Source organism: Leopardus geoffroyi, chromosome D2 (genome assembly GCF_018350155.1).
Source record: "Leopardus geoffroyi isolate Oge1 chromosome D2, O.geoffroyi_Oge1_pat1.0, whole genome shotgun sequence".
Lineage (NCBI taxonomy): Eukaryota > Metazoa > Chordata > Mammalia > Carnivora > Felidae > Leopardus > Leopardus geoffroyi.
The window spans coordinates 31,523,831-31,541,386 of record NC_059334.1 but is presented as its reverse complement, the minus strand read 5'-3'; the positions used below and the strand labels follow the sequence as shown (position 1 = coordinate 31,541,386).

Below are 17,556 nucleotides of genomic sequence, written 5' to 3'. Positions count from 1 at the left end.
GTTGCAGAGCGCAGTGACGCTACGAGGGGGCGGGGCAGGCACGCGCCCGGAAGTCCCGGGGGAGGGGGCGTTACGTATATCCGGCGAGTAGCTGGCGGTTTCGGGTGCTGCTGGGCTGTGTGGTGTGAGGGAGGGTCGAAGCCGCCGCTGCTGCCGGAGGAACCCCTCGGCCGTGAGTTGGGGGCTGCTGCGAGGGAGGGAGCCGGGGAGCGGGAGGGGCTGGGGCGGACGGCGGGGAGGGTCAGGGCGGAGGCCGGCGCAGGCGGGGTTGGTGGGGGGGAAGTGACACGCAGGCGGTTCTGCGGGGCCGCGGGGTTGGTTCTGGGTGGGGACTGGCCGACTTGGCCGGTCTGCTCCGTTTCCTGACAGACCCTGGGATATCGGGTCGATCTGCATTCCTTCGAGGGTCCCGAAGCGGCTGGGCGGGATAACAGGTTTCTTGTCTGTACTGTGCGCTCCTGTTTGCGAAACGATTTCGCATCTCGTCTCGGATGAGCCTCACAGCCCTTGGTCAGGCGGGTGGGAGTCCTTGATGATTATCCTTGGTTTGCAACCTGGGGAATAATAAAGCTCGCCGAGGCAGTGAATTGGTCAAGGCCTCGCAGAGAGCAAGAGTGAGCATTCGAACCGGATCTCTTGGCTCCTAGTCCAGTGCGCCCCCCCCCCCCCCCCAGCTATGTTTTATCTGAGGTCTTGGGTCGAACCCTGTATTTTCTTCTTCCACCTTCCTCTTTTCCTCCCTCTCTTCAACGCGTCGACAAATTACTTCATGCACGTTTGGTATAGACTAAGGTTTTAATGATTCTAGCCTAGAGGTCAGAAGCCCACTTGTCTCTCTTGTAATTTCTCCCTTGCTCTTGTGTTTTCTCCTTTACCTCAGTCCATCTGCTTAGGTCGTGATAGAGGACTTGTGGTGCTTTGCCTTGGAGCTGACCTTTGACATGTACCCTGCAGCTAAGCATAGCTTCTTAGCTAAAAAACCAGAGGCTTGCTATCCCAGATCTGTCTGGAATGGTGTGTCAAAGTTGTAACGAGTATGTGTAAGAAGTAATGAGGATGTATAGAAAGTAGTGTATATATTGGCTAGTGCTCGTCTTTTATTGACTTCAATCAGTCCTGAAATTTGCACAGTTTTGGATACATTGGCAGTGCTTTTGTGTTGGTTTGGAGTTCTTAAATTTTAGAGTACTCTAATTTGCCATAAGATGCCATGAGGTGGTAGGGTGGATCAAGGATAGGAAATAGAATGCCAGTTATTAAAATACCCTTTTGAGGGGCGCCTGGGTGGCGCAGTCGGTTAAGCGTCCGACTTCAGCCAGGTCACGATCTCGCGGTCCGTGAGTTCGAGCCCCGCGTCAGGCTCTGGGCTGATGGCTCGGAGCCTGGAGCCTGTTTCCGATTCTGTGTCTCCCTCTCTCTCTGCCCCTCCTCTGTTCATGCTCTGTCTCTCTCTGTCCCAAAAATAAATAAACGTTGGGGAAAAAAAAATTAAAAAAAATAAAATAAAATACCCTTTTGAATGGTTAAAATACCATTATTAAAATACCATTCAGAAGGTGTGGTAAGTTGTAAGGAAGAAAACTTCAGAAGATTATCATCTGTGTAGCTCGTGGGTTAAGGAAGTTTTAATGTTCCTTTAAAAACCGTTTTGTTATTTGGATTTGAGTTTTATGTGATATTAACAAGAAGAGCTTTGGCTTTGGAATTTAAGAAGGAGGGTTTTGGTCTTGGCACTGATACTTCTATTCGTTGAGCAGTTTTGGTTAAGTCAGCTGACTTAGGAGTGTCAGCATCCTTGTCTGAGGCTAAGGACTCCTCCCCAGTAAGGTGTTGTGTGAGGTTGAAATGAGTTGTATGTGCAGGCATTGTACAAAACTGTGAAACTATTCATGAGGGGTGCGAATCCTAAGATCTCATGGATGGAGGAGCCATCAAAGACATTTCATTAACTTTGGGTGGCCAAATAGTGCAACTCTTTGGGTCCAGTAATGGTTTTTATTATTTTTCAACATCACCTGAAGAGTTTCTTCAAGCATTTTCCATAGATCATTTTGGAGGGAAGGATTATAGGACTTTCTAAGCAGGGATGTCCAGGGAAGGTGAATTGGAAAATCAGACTAGTTCAGTTATCATGAAAAATTCCTTAAAGTGGGGTTTTCTCCTTGTCACCTTTGGAGAAGTCATTGAATTGGGGATAATTCTAAAATGATGTGGTAAAACTTCAGAGAGTCTATAAAGTATTGATTGCAAACCAGTGTAGTACAAATGAATATGTAACTGTGGGTTTTAAAGGAGTGATCAGAGTGGGAGTACTCTTAATGAGAGGTGCCCTGTAAAGGTGAGCCGTGCTTCTCCCAAGTGGTAGACTGAGAAAAGTAGGGAAGGATGACTGGTTTGGGGGGTTGCAGAGAAAAGGCACGTTGTTCCTTTACTTACCTACAGTGGAAACTTAAGAACAGGAGCTTTGTAAGTATAGTTAACTCATTGGACTTCCGAAAGTGCAGACTGAGTTTCCAGACACATTATTTGACATGCTAAATTTGGTCTCTGCCAAAGTATATTTTAATGTAACTGAAAAGGTCAAAAAAACTTATTTAATACCTTTTTATAAAAGCTTTTGCCTTAGCCTTCACCCTCACCCAAACTCCCAAGCTTCATTTGGCCTTCCATGAGAAGAGTCATAGAAAATAAGCATTAAGCAATCCCTAAAGTTTATAGATCAGGCTTGATTTAAAAACAAACCCCAGGGGCGCCTGGGTGGCTCAGTCGGTTAAGCGGCCGACTTGGGCTCAGGTCATGATCTCACAGTCCGTGAGTTCGAGCCCCGCATCGGGCTCTGTGCTGACAGCTCGGAGCCTGGAGCCTGTTTCAGATTCTGTGCCTCCTTCTCTCTCTGACCCTTCCCTGTTCATGCTCTGTCTGTCTCTGTCTCAAAAATAAATAAACATTAAAAAAAAAAAAAAAAAAAAAAAAAAAACCCAGTTATTGGACAGAAAAAAGAAAATTAACATATATTGTCTTCATTTTTCAATTTTTTTTTAATCTAGCATTCTTTGAAGAATATAGGTGTGTTTCTGTGGATAAGCCTATTAAGGTCACTAGTAAAAGTAACAAAAGTGAATTTTTGTTTATTATTTTAAAGAAACAAAAATTCACGAAAGTTATATTTGATAGCAGTTGGTCACATCTAGTATAGCCTTGTGTTCAGATGCTCTTGCTGATGGAGAGAGGAGTGAAAGTGGGGGATCTTTCTTTTATTCTGCACCAAGTCGGAGGTATTGAGGCAAAAGTTCAGTGACCAGAAAATGCTGACTCTGAGAAACTTTAACACCACCACTGGCCCTAGATCTTACCCTCTTTAATTTCTTTCAGAAGTCCTCTTGCTTATTACCAGTGTATTTTTAATTTTTTTTATGTTTATTCATTTTTGAAAGACAGAGAGAGACAGAGCACAAGCAAGGGTGGGGCAGAGAGAGAGAGGGAGACACAAATCCGAAGCAGGCTCCAGGCTGTGATCTGTCAGCACAGAGCCCGACACGGGGCTCGAACTCACGAACCGCGAGGTCACGACCTGAGCCAAAGTCGGGACGCTCAACTGAGTTACCCAGGCGCCCCGCTTATTACCAGTGTATTTAGACCTTTTAGTAGCTTTGAGTCGTCTTTTGTTTTGAGTATTCTTATTTTAAGAAAATCCGTATTTGTAAAGTGAGTTAGGCCTTGATTATTCACATTACAAAAGGATTCTCTTATTTCTTCATGACTCTCCAAAATAGTGATACCGTCTCTTTTTATAAGTTGAGACACATATCTGCAAGAGGGGTTCAATAAATACTGTTAAAGAAAGATAGCATTGCTAAGTGGAGCAGGACAAATTATGTCAGCTGATAGGATTTGGGTGACTTTGTTTTTCAGAGTGTTTACAAGGAAGGGTTAATATGCTTTTCATTCACGTTAATGTGCTTTTCATTCTCATTTTCTACTTAGTGTATTGATGTGACATTTTGATTCAGATTATTGATGGGACTGATTTCCTAGAGGTGTTGCTAACGGGTAGACAGCAGCGATGTATCTAGAGAAATGTGAACGAGCAGCTGCCTGGAGGAGTAAGTCATACAGTAAAAGAGGAAGGTTTTTCTGTAACTCCTAGTCTTTGGAGCATCATAGATTAAAGACTGTTAGAAAACCAGGAGTTTGTGCAGCTCTGGGGACCCGAGAGACTTCCCTCCAGGGTGCAAAATCCCTTATTTTCTTGGGCCTGAAAACATGGGACTGTAAACATGCATCAGGGCTACAGAATAAGAGTTAACTTCTCCGGAACTGTACTAGCATTCAGAAAGCTAATGTTTGCCGCTTTCATATTTTATACAGGTAGGAAGCATTAATAATGTCTTTCATCTTTGAGTGGATCTACAATGGCTTCAGCAGTGTGCTCCAGTTCCTAGGTAAAGTCATTTCCTTAAAATATATCGGAGGTTTCAAACTTTGTACATTTCCTCCAACAGTCTAAATACAAGCAGCCTTTGGTATGTAGAAAGTAAACGTATGTAAAAATATTTTTCTTTTTTAGGGCTTTACAAGAAATCTGGAAAACTTGTATTTTTGGGTTTGGACAATGCAGGCAAAACCACTCTTCTACACATGCTCAAAGATGACCGCTTGGGCCAGCATGTTCCAACACTACATCCGAGTAGGTTTGAAAATACCAGGTGACCTTTTGATATTTGAAGGACAATGTTAGGGTTGGGGGAAGAATCCCCAGTTGATGGAGTTCTTGTATTAACGGAGGTCCCAAAAGACAGCTCATTTGAAAAAATTCCCTATAGGACACACTCAGGTCATATACTCATAAGTCTCAACCTCTGGAACTTTGTCAGTATTTATTTTCACTAGTTCTGTAAGGGAACAACACCTTTCCCATATCTACTTATTTTTTAAGTTTCTTTTAATATTTATTTATTTTTAAAGAGAGACAGGTAGAGACAGAGTACAAGTGGGGGAGGGGCAGAGAGAGAGGGAGACCCAGAATCTGAAGCAGGCTCCAGGCTCTGAGCTGTCAGCACAGAGCCCACTGCGGGGCTTGAACTCACGAACTGTGATATCATGACCTGAGCCGAAGTCGGAAGCTTAACCGACTGAGCTACCCAGGTGCCCCTCCCATATCTACTTCTAAGGAGCAGCAAACACTTTGGAGAAAAAAACTTGGCTTTTTAGAATAATTTCAGAATATTTTCACTCTTGTATCCTTTACAAAGTAAAAGCTTCATTAGGTTTTGCATTTGTGTTGGCTTACAATACTGGTAGCTGAGCCTTGTTGGATGAAGTTTATTTTTTTTCTGTTTTAACAATTTTTCAGCCTCAGAAGAGTTGACAATTGCTGGAATGACTTTTACAACTTTTGATCTTGGTGGGCATGAGCAAGGTAAGACAACTCAGTGGAAGAATGGTATTGACTTACGGGTCACCATTTTGGTTCTTTTTATGCCTCCCTTTTTTTTTTCTTTTTTTTTTTTTTTAAGCAGCGTGTCATTTTTACCTCTTAAGCTGTGATTAAATTATGATTGAGATCTTATTATTTAAATGAAGTTGTTTTATTTACTTATTAAGTAATACCAAACTTGTCAAAAGTTGTATAAATACAGAGAACTCTACTCCTTTATACCTTTTGCCCTGATTTATTAGTCTCCCTCTCTGTGTAATACATATTAACATCTAAGTTATCAAACCCGGGAAGTTTTATTTTTATCTACTCTGTGGTGTAGATTTCTCTTTTTGTCAATTGTGTCCATAATCTCCTTTATAACATTTTTCTTCTTGAACAAGATCCAGTACAGTATCACTCACATATCAGATTTAATCATGTCTCTTTTCTTTATTCAGTGGAGTGTAAGTATGTAGAAAATTGTTACTTTTTGTAAGTAATTTCAGATTTGTCCAAAGTTGCAAATATAATACAGGGATTACTTGTGACCATTCTGATCTATTTTGTATAATCTGTCCTCTTGGGGTGGTTGGTAGGACATTTCTTTCCACCTTCTTGTTCTCTTAGTGCTTTTTGCCTTATGCAGGCTGTGTTCGTTTAGTTCCTAGATTCCTATCAGATATCTTATGTGGTTTTTAGAAATATACAGAATGGGGTATTTTTCTAGTGGACACTCACTTTACATTTGACAAGACTCTAAGCGTAGGAGTAAAATGTTTAAGAAGTAGGAATAAATATTCTGGGAAAGTAGAAAAAAGAAAACTATTGAAATTCTGTCATATTTGTTTGTTATTAAATTGAGTTGAGAAGTCTCCTTTTGGAGCATTCATTAGGTTGAATCTAATATAGCTTTTTAAAAATGTAGTTAGAAAAACCCAAAATATTGGCAATTTTAATGGTTTAGCCAAGTTATTTATTTACTTATTCATTCATTCATTCATTCATCCATTTATTTTAATTTTAGAGATCACGTGAGCTGGGGAGAGGAGCAGAAGGAGAGGGAGAGAGAGAGAGAAACTTAAGCAGGTTCTATGCTCAGCATGGAGCCAGACATGGGGCTCCAGCCCACGCATGGCCCTGGGATTATGTGTGACCTGGGCCAAAATCAAGAGTTGAATACTCAACCACCTTGAGCCACCCTTTAGCCAGTGGTTAAAATTTTGGTAATTTTAATCAAAAGGCTAAGGAATGATCTAGATGATTTTTGTATTCTGTCATTTCATTAACATAGAATTACATTTATTTTATTCATTTAATATTTAAATGAATAAATACATAGCCCACAGAATCTTATGTAGTATGATCACTATCACATAAAATACCTGTACAGAAAAAAGATTGAAAGAATATATACAGAAACATTAGCGAATGTGTGTTTCATGGAAGATTACAGATGGTCTCGTATCCTTTTTTTCTATAATGAGTTTGTGTTATTTTCATTGCGGTAGAAATGGGCGTGTGGTGGCTTTTCTGCTTTCAAAGGATTTAAATTCACAGATAATATAATTATAAGATGAACGGAGACCATTTGGAGAATGCAGGCGTAGAAGTTTTTAGGCACCTGAACTGAAAATTGTTATTTGGTGTGTTAAGTTTAGCTTTCAGGTTTTGATAAAGAAGGGAAATGTGTTTTATATAGTTTTGTTTTGTTTGAGGAAAATTTATTTAACAGAAATACTTATCGTAATAACTTAGTTACCATTTTACAGAAGTTACTAAAGTGCTATACATACAAAGATTTCCTTTTTTAAAAAAACTTTAAATGTTTAATGTATAAAAGTAGTCCAGGCTCAGGGTGCCTGGCTGGCTCAGTCAGAAGAGCATGCGACTCTTGATCTCAGGGTTATGAGTTCGAGGCCCATGTTGGGTGTAGAGGTTACTTAAAAAAAATAAAGTAGTCCAGTCTCAGCGTAACAAATTCAGTATACAGTCAACTTAGGAATATGGAAGGTGAAAATTTCCCCAGCCTCTCCTTCCCCATCCCACTCGTCAGAGTTAACCAATATATTAAAAAAAAAAAAAAAAAAAAAAAAAATTTATATTTATTTAAGAGCGAGAGATAGCGTGAGTAGGGGAGGGGCAGAGAGAGAGAGTGACACATAGAATCCGAAGCAGGCTCCAAGCTCTGAGCTGTCAGCACAGAGCCCAATGTGGGGCTCGAACTCCTGGGACCTGAGATCTTGACCTGAGCCGAAGTCAGATGCCTAACAGACTGAGCCACCCAGGCATCCCTGGAGTTAACCAGTATTAACTCTTTGATGTAGAGATGTTATTCATCCCATTGAAGGTACTAGAAATGAATGGCTTAGAAATTATACAATTAAAGCATTGCTTCCCAAATCTTTACCACTTCATGTCTTAAAAAAAATAAAATTTATAAGGCATCCTGGTTTAAAGTTTATTTATTTATCTTGAGAGAGAGAGAGAGAGAGTGCGGGTGAGTGCACGAGCTCAAGCGAGTAGGGGAGGGGCAGAGAGAGGGAGAAAATCCCAAGCAGGCTCCATACTATAGAGCCCGATGGTGGGCTCTGACTCATGAACCGTAAGATCATGACCTGAGCCGAAATCAAGAGTGGAGACACTTAACCAGCTGAGCCACCCAGGAACCCCAGGCATGCTGGTTTTAAACATGGGACACTGGGATAATTGCCTGGGAACTTCAACCACCTGTCAGACCCAGGCTTCTGAGGACAGAGCACGTGAGTGTGTCAGTACAAGTACGCATTGGTTAGTTGGGAACTAAATTGAGACTGTAGGTATGTGGATAGGTAATTGGCATCTTGAGGAGTTTAACTCAGAGGTTGCAAACAGCTTCGGGGGCAAGGTAGGTCATTTGAGTAAAAGTGACTGGGTGACAGACCATAGGGAGCGGTGGAAGCTTTGCCAAACTGGAGCCCAGACATCGTCTGAAGGGGCAGCCACACCTCAGTTCCAGCTGATGACTGACGCGTGGGTGGGTGTGTGCGGCATTGCCAGGTGTTACAGTTTGGCAGAATACCTTGACTTTTGAATTTGGAAAAAGTCAGATTTAGTTCATGGGCCATCAGTGTATACCCTCGGTTCTGATTTCATACCAGTTAGGACGTGGAGAATCCATATGGAGTCGACTATTATGAAACCTAGCCAAGATTTGCCCATTTTGGGGCAAAAAAAAAATATAGAGGGAGAGATTTTTCAAAATCTGTATTTTTTTTTTTTTTTTTTTTTTTTTATCAATGCAGCTGTAAACTTTGTCTTTCAGCACGCCGGGTTTGGAAAAATTATCTCCCAGCAATTAACGGGATTGTCTTTCTGGTGGACTGTGCAGATCACCCTCGCCTCATGGAATCCAAAGTTGAGCTGAATGTAAGATTATAGTCTTTCTTTTCTCGGCTTGTGTCTCTCTCTCTCTTTTTCTCTTTTTTTTTTAAAGTTTATTTATTTATTAGAGGGAGAGAGAACGTGTGTGCACACATACTCGTGGGAGGGGCAGAGAGAGAGGATCCCACGCAGGCTTCTCGCTGTTGGCGTGGAGTGCGACGCAGGCTCGATTCCATGAACCGTGAGATCATAACCTGAGCTGAAACCAAGAGTCGGTCGCTCAACCGACTGAGCCACCCAGGCGCCCCTTGGCCTCTAGTTCATTTAAGAAATACAGCTCGGGGCTGATGGCTCGGAGCCTGGAACCCGTTTCCGATTCTGTGTCTCCCTCTCTCTCTGTCCCTCCCCCGTTCATGCTCTGTCTCTCTCTGTCCCAAAAATAAACGTTGAAAAAAAAAATAAAAAAAAAAAGAAATACAGCTCAGTAGCGCCAATACTTTGTCATTCCAGTTAACATTTGATGACAGTCCTGGCTACAGGAAGAGAGTGTTTTAAAAGCTAAGACGTTGCTTTTCAGTGTCCCGAGGAAACTCAGCACGAACTTGAGTCAGTTAACTTTGTTTATATCTATCATAGGGTGACTGTGTCCAGTTTGCTCGGACACTGCCCAGTTTATGCCGGTTGCCCCAACATAAGCAATCCCTTTTCCTTTCACATGTGGTCACTGTATATGAAGCGATGGCATAATGCAGCCTTAGGAGAGATACTAAAGTTCTTTATGTTTTGTAATCTGGGTCCTCACATTGTGGCTGCCCACCCTTGCACTGAAGGACTTCGCCAACGTGATCACAGGCCGTCCTCAGTGTTCAGTTTTGGTCGCCGGCAGCATTTGATACTATCGAGGACTCGCTTCAAGTTTTCTCTCCCCTCAACGTTGCATTTCCTTGACTTCACAGTTTCTGTCATGTGGCTTTTGTCATCCCTCCTGCTTCACCCTATGCCTCTTTTTATTTGGTTTGTAACTGTCTCTCTGCGTTCTTGTTTCTGGCACTGTGAACCTCTCACCTTTATTTGTGAGTGTGTTTCTTGGATCTACAGCTCTCATCTCTGTAGACTCGCTATAGGGCATCCCTTCCCTGACTCGACCTCTTGGCACTGGTATTCTCTCTTTCTTCAAACTCCCATTTACGTTCTTGGTTTTGGTGTGCCTTCTCTGGCTAATACTTCTCAGATTCTTTCACGAGCACCCATTCCCCTGCTTAGCCCTTAAATCTTGGTGTTCCCCAGGGTCTGTACTTTCTCCCAGGCTGGTCCAGGTCACTCCCATTGCTTCATCTGCCACCCACATACCAGTGGCTCCCAAATGGATTTCTCTTGTTTAAACCTCTCTTGAGCTCCAGCCTCATACATGACGCTACCTGCTAGACAACTCTACCTACCAATTCTGGTCTTCCGGAATGGAACTCATCCCCACTGTCTACTCTAGATCCTGTGAATTACTATAGATTTCACTGCCGCCCCCCCCCCCCCCCCCCCCAATCACATGCCGTAATGCTAGAAGGAACTTTTTCAGACTTGTCATTGGCCTACTTAACATCCTTTAATAGCTCTCTCACTTTTGGGATAAAATCCACAAATCTGTATGGCATGTAAGATCTCTCCTGATCTTTCCTCTGTTTTATTTCTCCAGCTGCTTTTCTCTTTATTACCTACCTTGAACTATCTTCCAAAAATAGAAAACAACTCGTCCTTCCTTCAGTATGCACAAGTGGCTGTCCCTGCCTGGCTTTCTCATCTGACCCCACCCCCTTTTGCCAGTAAATTAAAAAATACCCTTTAAGAGATCTCAGAGTTCAGCCATGACCTCTTCTAGGAAGCCTTCCCTGACCTCTGAGATGGTTAGTCTTGCCGCCTTATCAGTGTCTGTGGTCTTTACTGGTTTTCTTGTAGGTCTTGTCATCAGATTGTGAACTTAGTAGGGACCTAGTCTCGTTTCTTTGTGAAACCCTGGCACCTAGTAAAGCGTCAGACTTACAGTAGGTGTCTGGTTAGTATTTAATGAATGAATGACATCCTTACTCTGATCTTGTCTAACATTTCCTGGAACGTAAGGTGGTCAAAGCGTGTTCCCCTTTATCCCTTCGGCTCTCCTGTTTTCCTAGCTTTTCCTGTCCGTGGTCACTGGATTCCCAGGCTTGAGATCTCTGCCAGCTCTGGCCTTTCTTTTATCTGTCTTTTCATCTAGAGGGCAGTCTCTTATCTTCCTTCCCCAGAGTGCCTGCACTGTTCCTTGGACGCTGCTATCTTAGGCTAGATTGTTGTCTCTTACCTGAGCACAGATTCTGTGAATTCATTGTGTTTTTACACATAGGCTCTATCCAGGAGCTTCTGGATTTGGGGTCTTTAGGATCGATCGCAGCTAACTTCTCACCCTGGCACCATAATGGTAGTCATGCCTTCCCATTCTGTTTACTGTGTGTCAGCATAAAGGCAGGCAGTGCTCCTTGTGGCTTTCTGAATTCTTTTCCTACTGTAAAGCCACTGCTTGTGTTCTCCTCTTTTCTACCTATCCAAATCCTGCCCCCTCTTTCAGAGCTTAGTTTGGGTTCCTCAAGACTCGCTAAGACTTTCCTCAAGCCCATCATCTTCCTCGCCTTTGATTTCCCAGAATATCTTTCAGTATTTATATTCTGTCCCTGTTCATTGTGACACTTAGTCATCCATTTGCCTTGCTTTGTTGACAGATGGATGAACATAGAGTGAGGATTTCTTGAGGCCACAGATAGGTCTTCCCCTTCTTTTTGTATCCCTCTCAGTGGCAGAGACAGTTTGCACACATGGGGCACTCGGTGACTACTCAGGGACTTCCTGTGGCCAGAGCACTCAGTCTTCTAGGACCGCGCAGTGGATCGCCCGAGGGTGGTCTGTGCTGGGTGACTGATCTCAGAGTTAAGGCTGGGAAAGTTCTCCTGCCTTGTAAATAGACCCAGCCTTAAGTTGCAATTGTTTGGAGGCTCTTAGGGGATTTTTAAACATCAAAGTAATGTGTAGGGGCTTCTTACCTAATGTTCAGAGTGTTGTATCATGTCAAGATTTTGTTAATTGCGCAGGTAAAAGATGATCAGATTTTCACTTCACATTTGATGCTTTATAGACAAGAGAAAGGTAGAGTTGCTTTCATTATCTGGTGGGCATTCATAGATTCCTCAACTAGCTGTTACGTTGTCTTTAGGCTCTAATGACTGATGAAACAATATCCAACGTGCCAATCCTTATCTTGGGTAACAAGATCGACAGAACGGATGCCATCAGTGAAGAAAAACTGCGTGAGATATTTGGGCTTTATGGACAGACCACAGGAAAGGTAAGAGAAAAATCTTCAGGGGACCTATTACAAAGGAAACTCACAGCTTTTGAAACATACATGTTTTGCTATCTAGATTTTTTTTATTTGTCTTTCAAAAGTTTAACTGGGCTTAGGGTTTGTTTTACCGTCAGTGATTTGTAATCACTCTGAAGGCGGGAGAATGTGTTTTCAGTTTTCTCAAGAGATTTTCCTCAGGTATATGAGGATGAAGAAATGGGTAGGAAAGGCAGACTGACGAATTTAAGAGTTTTCTGACTCCCTTTCAAACCCAATTCAGCTAAATCTTTTTTTTTTTTGTTTTGTTTTAATGTTTATTTTTGAGAGAGAGCGTAAGCCAAGGAGAGGGAGGGGATGAGGAGAGAGGATCCGAAGTGGGCTCTGCGCTGACAGCAGAGGGCCTGATGCTGGGCTCAAACTCACGAATCGTGAAATCATGACCTGAGCCGAAGTTGGATGCTCAACCGACTGAGCCACCCGGGCACCCCTCAAATCTTTTTTGAAGGAGGCCTTCTTAACCAGAAATCAGTTTTGTTTTTGACTGGAGATTTCAGGTTATGAAGAAGAGTGACCTTTCATATCACTTTCCAAGCAGTGAAACCCAGCACTGGATTATCCCCAGTGTTCCTTGCTAAGAGAGGTAGGACTGTTGTCCCCATTTTGAAGATGAGTTGAAGAATAGAAGCCAAGTCTTCCGGATCAGTAGGCTGTGCTCTCCCCAGGTAGGAGAGCTCTGTTGCAGAGAAGCGCTTGTCAGAAAAGTCCGTATCAGTGGTAGTTGCGCAGGAATTCTGGCTTTTTCAGCTTGCAGTTTTGGGATCACTGATAACTTTCTGACTTTCTTACATGGTTTCTTAGTCTTGTCTCTTTTTGGTTAGCAGTATCTCTCTAGAAATGCTTGCTTTAATTTAATTTAGTTTCTCCTCTTTTACTTGAGTGTTACGTGTAAAAGAAGACTCTTCACTTTCTCAACGTAACCTGTCATCAGTGTAGATTTCTGAATGGTTGTGTTCATGATAATGTCCTTATTTCTGAACAGTCTGGGGGACTTCTGTCCGTCAAAGAACATGCTGGTTCTGTGGGACCTAGTGGCCTTTGTCTTGGTTTGCTGCCATAACTTTCCAGATGTCTGTGTGTTCTCTTTACAAAGAGAGTCTGGGACTAGGACTGTGCCGCTTATTTTCTCCTGAGAGCATGAAGCCCTGGGGAAGTCATGTGTATGGCCTTGACCGCATTTCTGTCATGAATCCCTACTTCGGTCTGTTTTTGAGGGATGGAGAAAGTGATTCCTGTGATCACTCTTTCAGGCTCTTCCACCATGGGGGTGCTAACAGGCTTTTCTCGGTTTTGCCTCTCGTAGGGGAATGTGACCCTGAAGGAGCTGAATGCCCGCCCCATGGAAGTGTTCATGTGCAGCGTGCTCAAGAGGCAAGGCTACGGCGAGGGCTTCCGCTGGCTCTCCCAGTATATTGACTGATGTTTGGACAGTGAAAATAAAAGAGTTTTACTTCTCTGGACTGATCCCATTCCCAGCTTCCTCATGAACTTTTCTAATAGAACAAGGAAAGCTCTTCAACCGTGTGTGGCGTTGAGAAGCCAAGAGTCTCTGTCCGCCCTCTCATCGCCCAGTGGTGACATGTGCTTTCTCCACACTATTGGGAGGTGACGCTGCCCCACATGCCAGTGCAGGTCAGCGTCCCGGGACTCGGAAGCTGGCAGGATCTGCTGGGTAAAGCTGTATGCCATCATGGGGCACCTGAAAGAAAAACACGTTTCACCACTGTGGTTGATTTCAAAAGAAAGTGATTCTATTTTTTAAAGAAAGCGTTGTTAATGTAATTGGTGTCCCTCTTCACTTTTTGAGTTCAGAATTTACTTGGTCCAGAGTTTTCTATTCTTCTTTTTTTTTTTTTTTTTTTTTTCCTCCTCGTGATCTAGTGAATGGCATTTAGAGACTTCATAAAATTATGCACCAAAACATGTCGGAGGCCAGAGCTCAGTCAGGTGAACTCACTTGTGTTGAGATAACAGGTTAGTGAGAGAAGCCCCCCGCCCCGTGTCTCTGCCTGCCTTGTTGCGGTGGGCACCACCTTCTGCGCAGAGAAGTGGGAAAGGGCGGAACTTGGGCCTGGCAGTTGCGGGAGGTGTCTGCTGTGGCCAGCCAGGGCCGTTCCTCATCGGGGCGTGTACAGCAGGTTGCTCACTGTGGAGGGGTTAATTATAGAGCGGTTATTTTCTTATTTTACTTACAGAGTTGCAAACCGCAGCCGGTCTTTGCTTTGCTTTGCTTTTATACTGTTGGGAAACTTCATTTCTCTTCATACACCTGTTTCATGTTCAGTTATAAGAAATGACGTTTGCCTCCTAAAAGAGAACACCTCCCGAATTGCCCTACACCACAGGTGTGTGTCTATTACTTTTGCACAGATTCTAGGGAAAAATTTTCTGCATCGGTGAGTCGCAGAGGACAAAGTTAGCCACTGAAGGGCTCTTAATTCTGTGAGTTGAGAACTTAAAAAATCTGGTATTTGTATCATTTGTTTGGATCCAGGAAAGATTTATTTAATGGGCTTTAAAATTTTCACTTGCAGGATTTAGTCTCTTTATTGGACTGTTTGTGAGCTCTTTTTATCGATTACCTGTTTTTTTGGTGTTTAAAGGTTAACATCTGTAGCTAGATGATTTTTTTTTTTTTGTATGAAATTGCCTTTCTCCATTCCAGAAGTAAGCTGCGGAAACTCTAATCTTAACTTTGTGTGGTGGTGTTCTTTTTGAGCCAGCGTCACTTGTCAGGAAGACCTTAGTATAAAAAGCCTCAGTGTCCCCAGTAGTGTGAGGATTATTTTTATAGCATTCCTTTTTCTTGGTGTCACCTATAAAATTGGGATTTTCATGATCTTAACCAATATTAGACCCTTTGTTAAGATGGGTGGATATCTTCATTTTTTCCTTTAATGAAAGATTAGAAGTTTCCTCAGAATTGAAAATTGTGATGATGATGCTTATTTGCAGAGGATTCAACTAAATTCAGTAGAATCTTGTGTCTAATGTGAAGGCAGGGAAAGTGTGGATAACAAATTGCAGGGGGGAGAGTATTGTTCTTTAATGGATTTCTCATTGTTAGTCTTCACCACTGACTTGTTAGGAAAGCATACTTTTCCACTGCCAGGGACCCAGTGCAGAGGCTCAATGAAGGATCAATCTGGGAAGAGCATGCCTTTCATTTATTTGCAAGCATAGCTGGGTTAGGACAAAACTCGTTGGTTTGGAAAGGGGTGAAAGCCTTAAATGAACAAATCTAGCTAATGGTGAATGAACTAGGTCGTTAACATGCATACTTTTAATTTCCTTTGGCTAAAGGTAACCCATACTTCTTTATCCAGAGACATGAGAAGTATGATTGCAGTGCTAGTTTTCTTGTTTCTTGTTTCTTGTTTTTTTCCTATTTGTCCCTAATCACTTTGTAGCAAGCTAGAAAACTATGGATTCTACACAGCGCGGCTCTTTGTGAAAGTGGTGCATTTTGGCCACTGGAGAAAGAGGAGATTGAAAAGTCAACTGGCATCCGTCTGTTTCTTGCTCCACAGAAAACACTGTTCCTTTAATAAGGTTGCAAAAGAAGCTGATGTGAGGAGCTTGTCTCCTAACAGTGAGGATCAGAGCTTTGTACAAGAACTCCCATGAATTGAGACTTTTCATTCTGTTTTATCAGAGTGCATATATGTCCTATTTCAGGAAAAGTAAAACAGTCATTTACAAAAGAAGGTCAATCTGTATCCTAAGCATTTTAATAAAAAGTTAAACTTATTATCCTGTTCCATTTTATTTATTTGTTTGTATTGGTTTGTTCTGAGTTTGAACATGACATTTGTTGGAGGTGGGAAAGCAGAAGTTCTTTTCCTAGTAACAGGAAGAAATAGTTACAGATGATACGAAAGACAAGTTTTGCTACCAGGAGGAAAAAAAAAGCTAGGCCTATTCACACACTTCATCCAAAGAATTTAGTTATCGTCTGAGAGGCTTGGAACATGTGCTGATCCCGGGATTGGTGGCCATCTCGGCAATAGGATGCACGTAGTGGACTTTTTAGCAAAATCTCATATTAACATGCTAGCAAGGACTGGATCCAGTTTGGCTGCTGATCACTCATCATTTTTTTTTTTTTTAATTTTTTTTTTTTTTTCAACGTTTATTTATTTTTGGGACAGAGAGAGACAGAGCATGAACGGGGGAGGGGCAGAGAGAGAGGGAGACACAGAATCGGTAACAGGCTCCAGACCCTGAGCCATCAGCCCAGAGCCCGACGCGGGGCTCGAACTCATGGACCGCGAGATCGTGACCTGGCTGAAGTCGGACGCTCAACCGACTGCGCCACCCAGGCGCCCCTCACTCATCATTTTATACAGAATCGGAGAGATTCAGCTGAGCGCTACGTTTGGTAAAATAGCGGAAGGAATGAAATGTGTGCCTGTGCATTTACTAGGCTTGCAGGAAGCCTTGTTTTTAGAAAACCCAAAAGAGATTTTAAAACCAATGGGACAAATGGAATGGGAAGCAAAATGCAACATACTGTTTTTGACCTAGTACTAAAAGTATTAGAGGCATCTTGTGATTGAAACTAATGTCCGTGTTACTACGTTGATGCCACGGGGTCTGTATGTTTGTATGTATTGTTTGTTGAGTTCAAGTGGAACATGAGAATTCCAGGCTGAGTCCATGAGCCCAGCACTCAAAGGGCCTCACCTTGGCTGTTGGGTGTTGGCTGTTGACTTAGGACTCTATACCCTAATGTGCTGTAAGCAGAAGAACCTGACGCACAACAGTTCAGGCTGGAGGTCTGAGTGTCATTAAGGGAGAATCACTGGACTCTAGAGAGAAAGAAACTTAATTACTAGGAAGTTGGAATAGTTAGATTTTACTGTGATCAAGGCACCTTCTGTGTCAGGGAACCAAAAGACAGTGCCTGCTATGGAAGACTGCTTGCTAATTTCAGTCCCACCTCCTACTATGATGGGTCATCGTTTAACTTCCTCAAACAGGTTTGTGTCACTGGGACCATCGCAAGCGCTAACCCTTGGGCTGGGAATACACTGAGCAGCATTAATTTTATTCAGAAATTGGGGCAAAAAGGTTTTATAGTTTAAGTACCAACTGAATACTTTTTGTTAATGCTGACATAAATACCTTCTGAAATCTGGGCTGCTGCCTGTTTTTGTATAGCTTGTGGGGGGCGGGCGGGAGGTTGCTATTTTGTGACCCATAAAATTCAACTTTCAGTGACCATGAGGAAAGTTTACTGAACACAGCCACCCATTGTTTGAGCTCTCACATGTTACAAATCTAGTTGGGTATTTGAAAGGGAACGTGTGGCCTGCAAAACCTGAACTATTGACACTCTGGCCTTTTACAGAAC

The 17,556-nt window shown here is 42.6% G+C and overlaps 1 protein-coding gene across 2 annotated transcripts; it reads left to right on the top strand.

Annotated features, from left to right (window-relative positions):
• The first annotated feature begins 45 nt into the window (after nucleotides 1–45).
• On the top strand, nucleotides 46–15,950 carry SAR1A (secretion associated Ras related GTPase 1A). 2 transcript variants are annotated; one of them, XM_045439491.1, is made up of 7 exons: nucleotides 46–172; nucleotides 4,369–4,442; nucleotides 4,568–4,687; nucleotides 5,354–5,419; nucleotides 8,721–8,824; nucleotides 12,012–12,143; nucleotides 13,504–15,950. In XM_045439491.1, exons 2-7 carry the CDS (start codon nucleotides 4,385–4,387, stop codon nucleotides 13,618–13,620), a joined length of 597 nt encoding a protein of 198 aa, XP_045295447.1. In that variant the 5' UTR covers nucleotides 46–172; nucleotides 4,369–4,384; the 3' UTR covers nucleotides 13,621–15,950. The 2 variants fall into 2 exon arrangements, with proteins under 2 accessions (XP_045295447.1, XP_045295448.1); XM_045439492.1 differs by lacking the exon at nucleotides 46–172 and adding an exon at nucleotides 3,979–4,103.
• The last annotated feature ends 1,606 nt before the right edge of the window (nucleotides 15,951–17,556 follow it).

What these genes read in the sequence shown, in the direction of transcription:
- SAR1A (XM_045439491.1), top strand. Translation starts at nt 4,385, where the DNA reads ATGTCTTTCATCTTTGAGTGGATCTACAATGGCTTCAGCAGTGTGCTC. An exon ending in AATCCAAAGTTGAGCTGAAT is followed by an intron (nt 8,825 to 12,011) that starts GTAAGATTATAG and finishes CGTTGTCTTTAG; the next exon opens with GCTCTAATGACTGATGAAAC. An exon ending in ATGGACAGACCACAGGAAAG is followed by an intron (nt 12,144 to 13,503) that starts GTAAGAGAAAAA and finishes TGCCTCTCGTAG; the next exon opens with GGGAATGTGACCCTGAAGGA.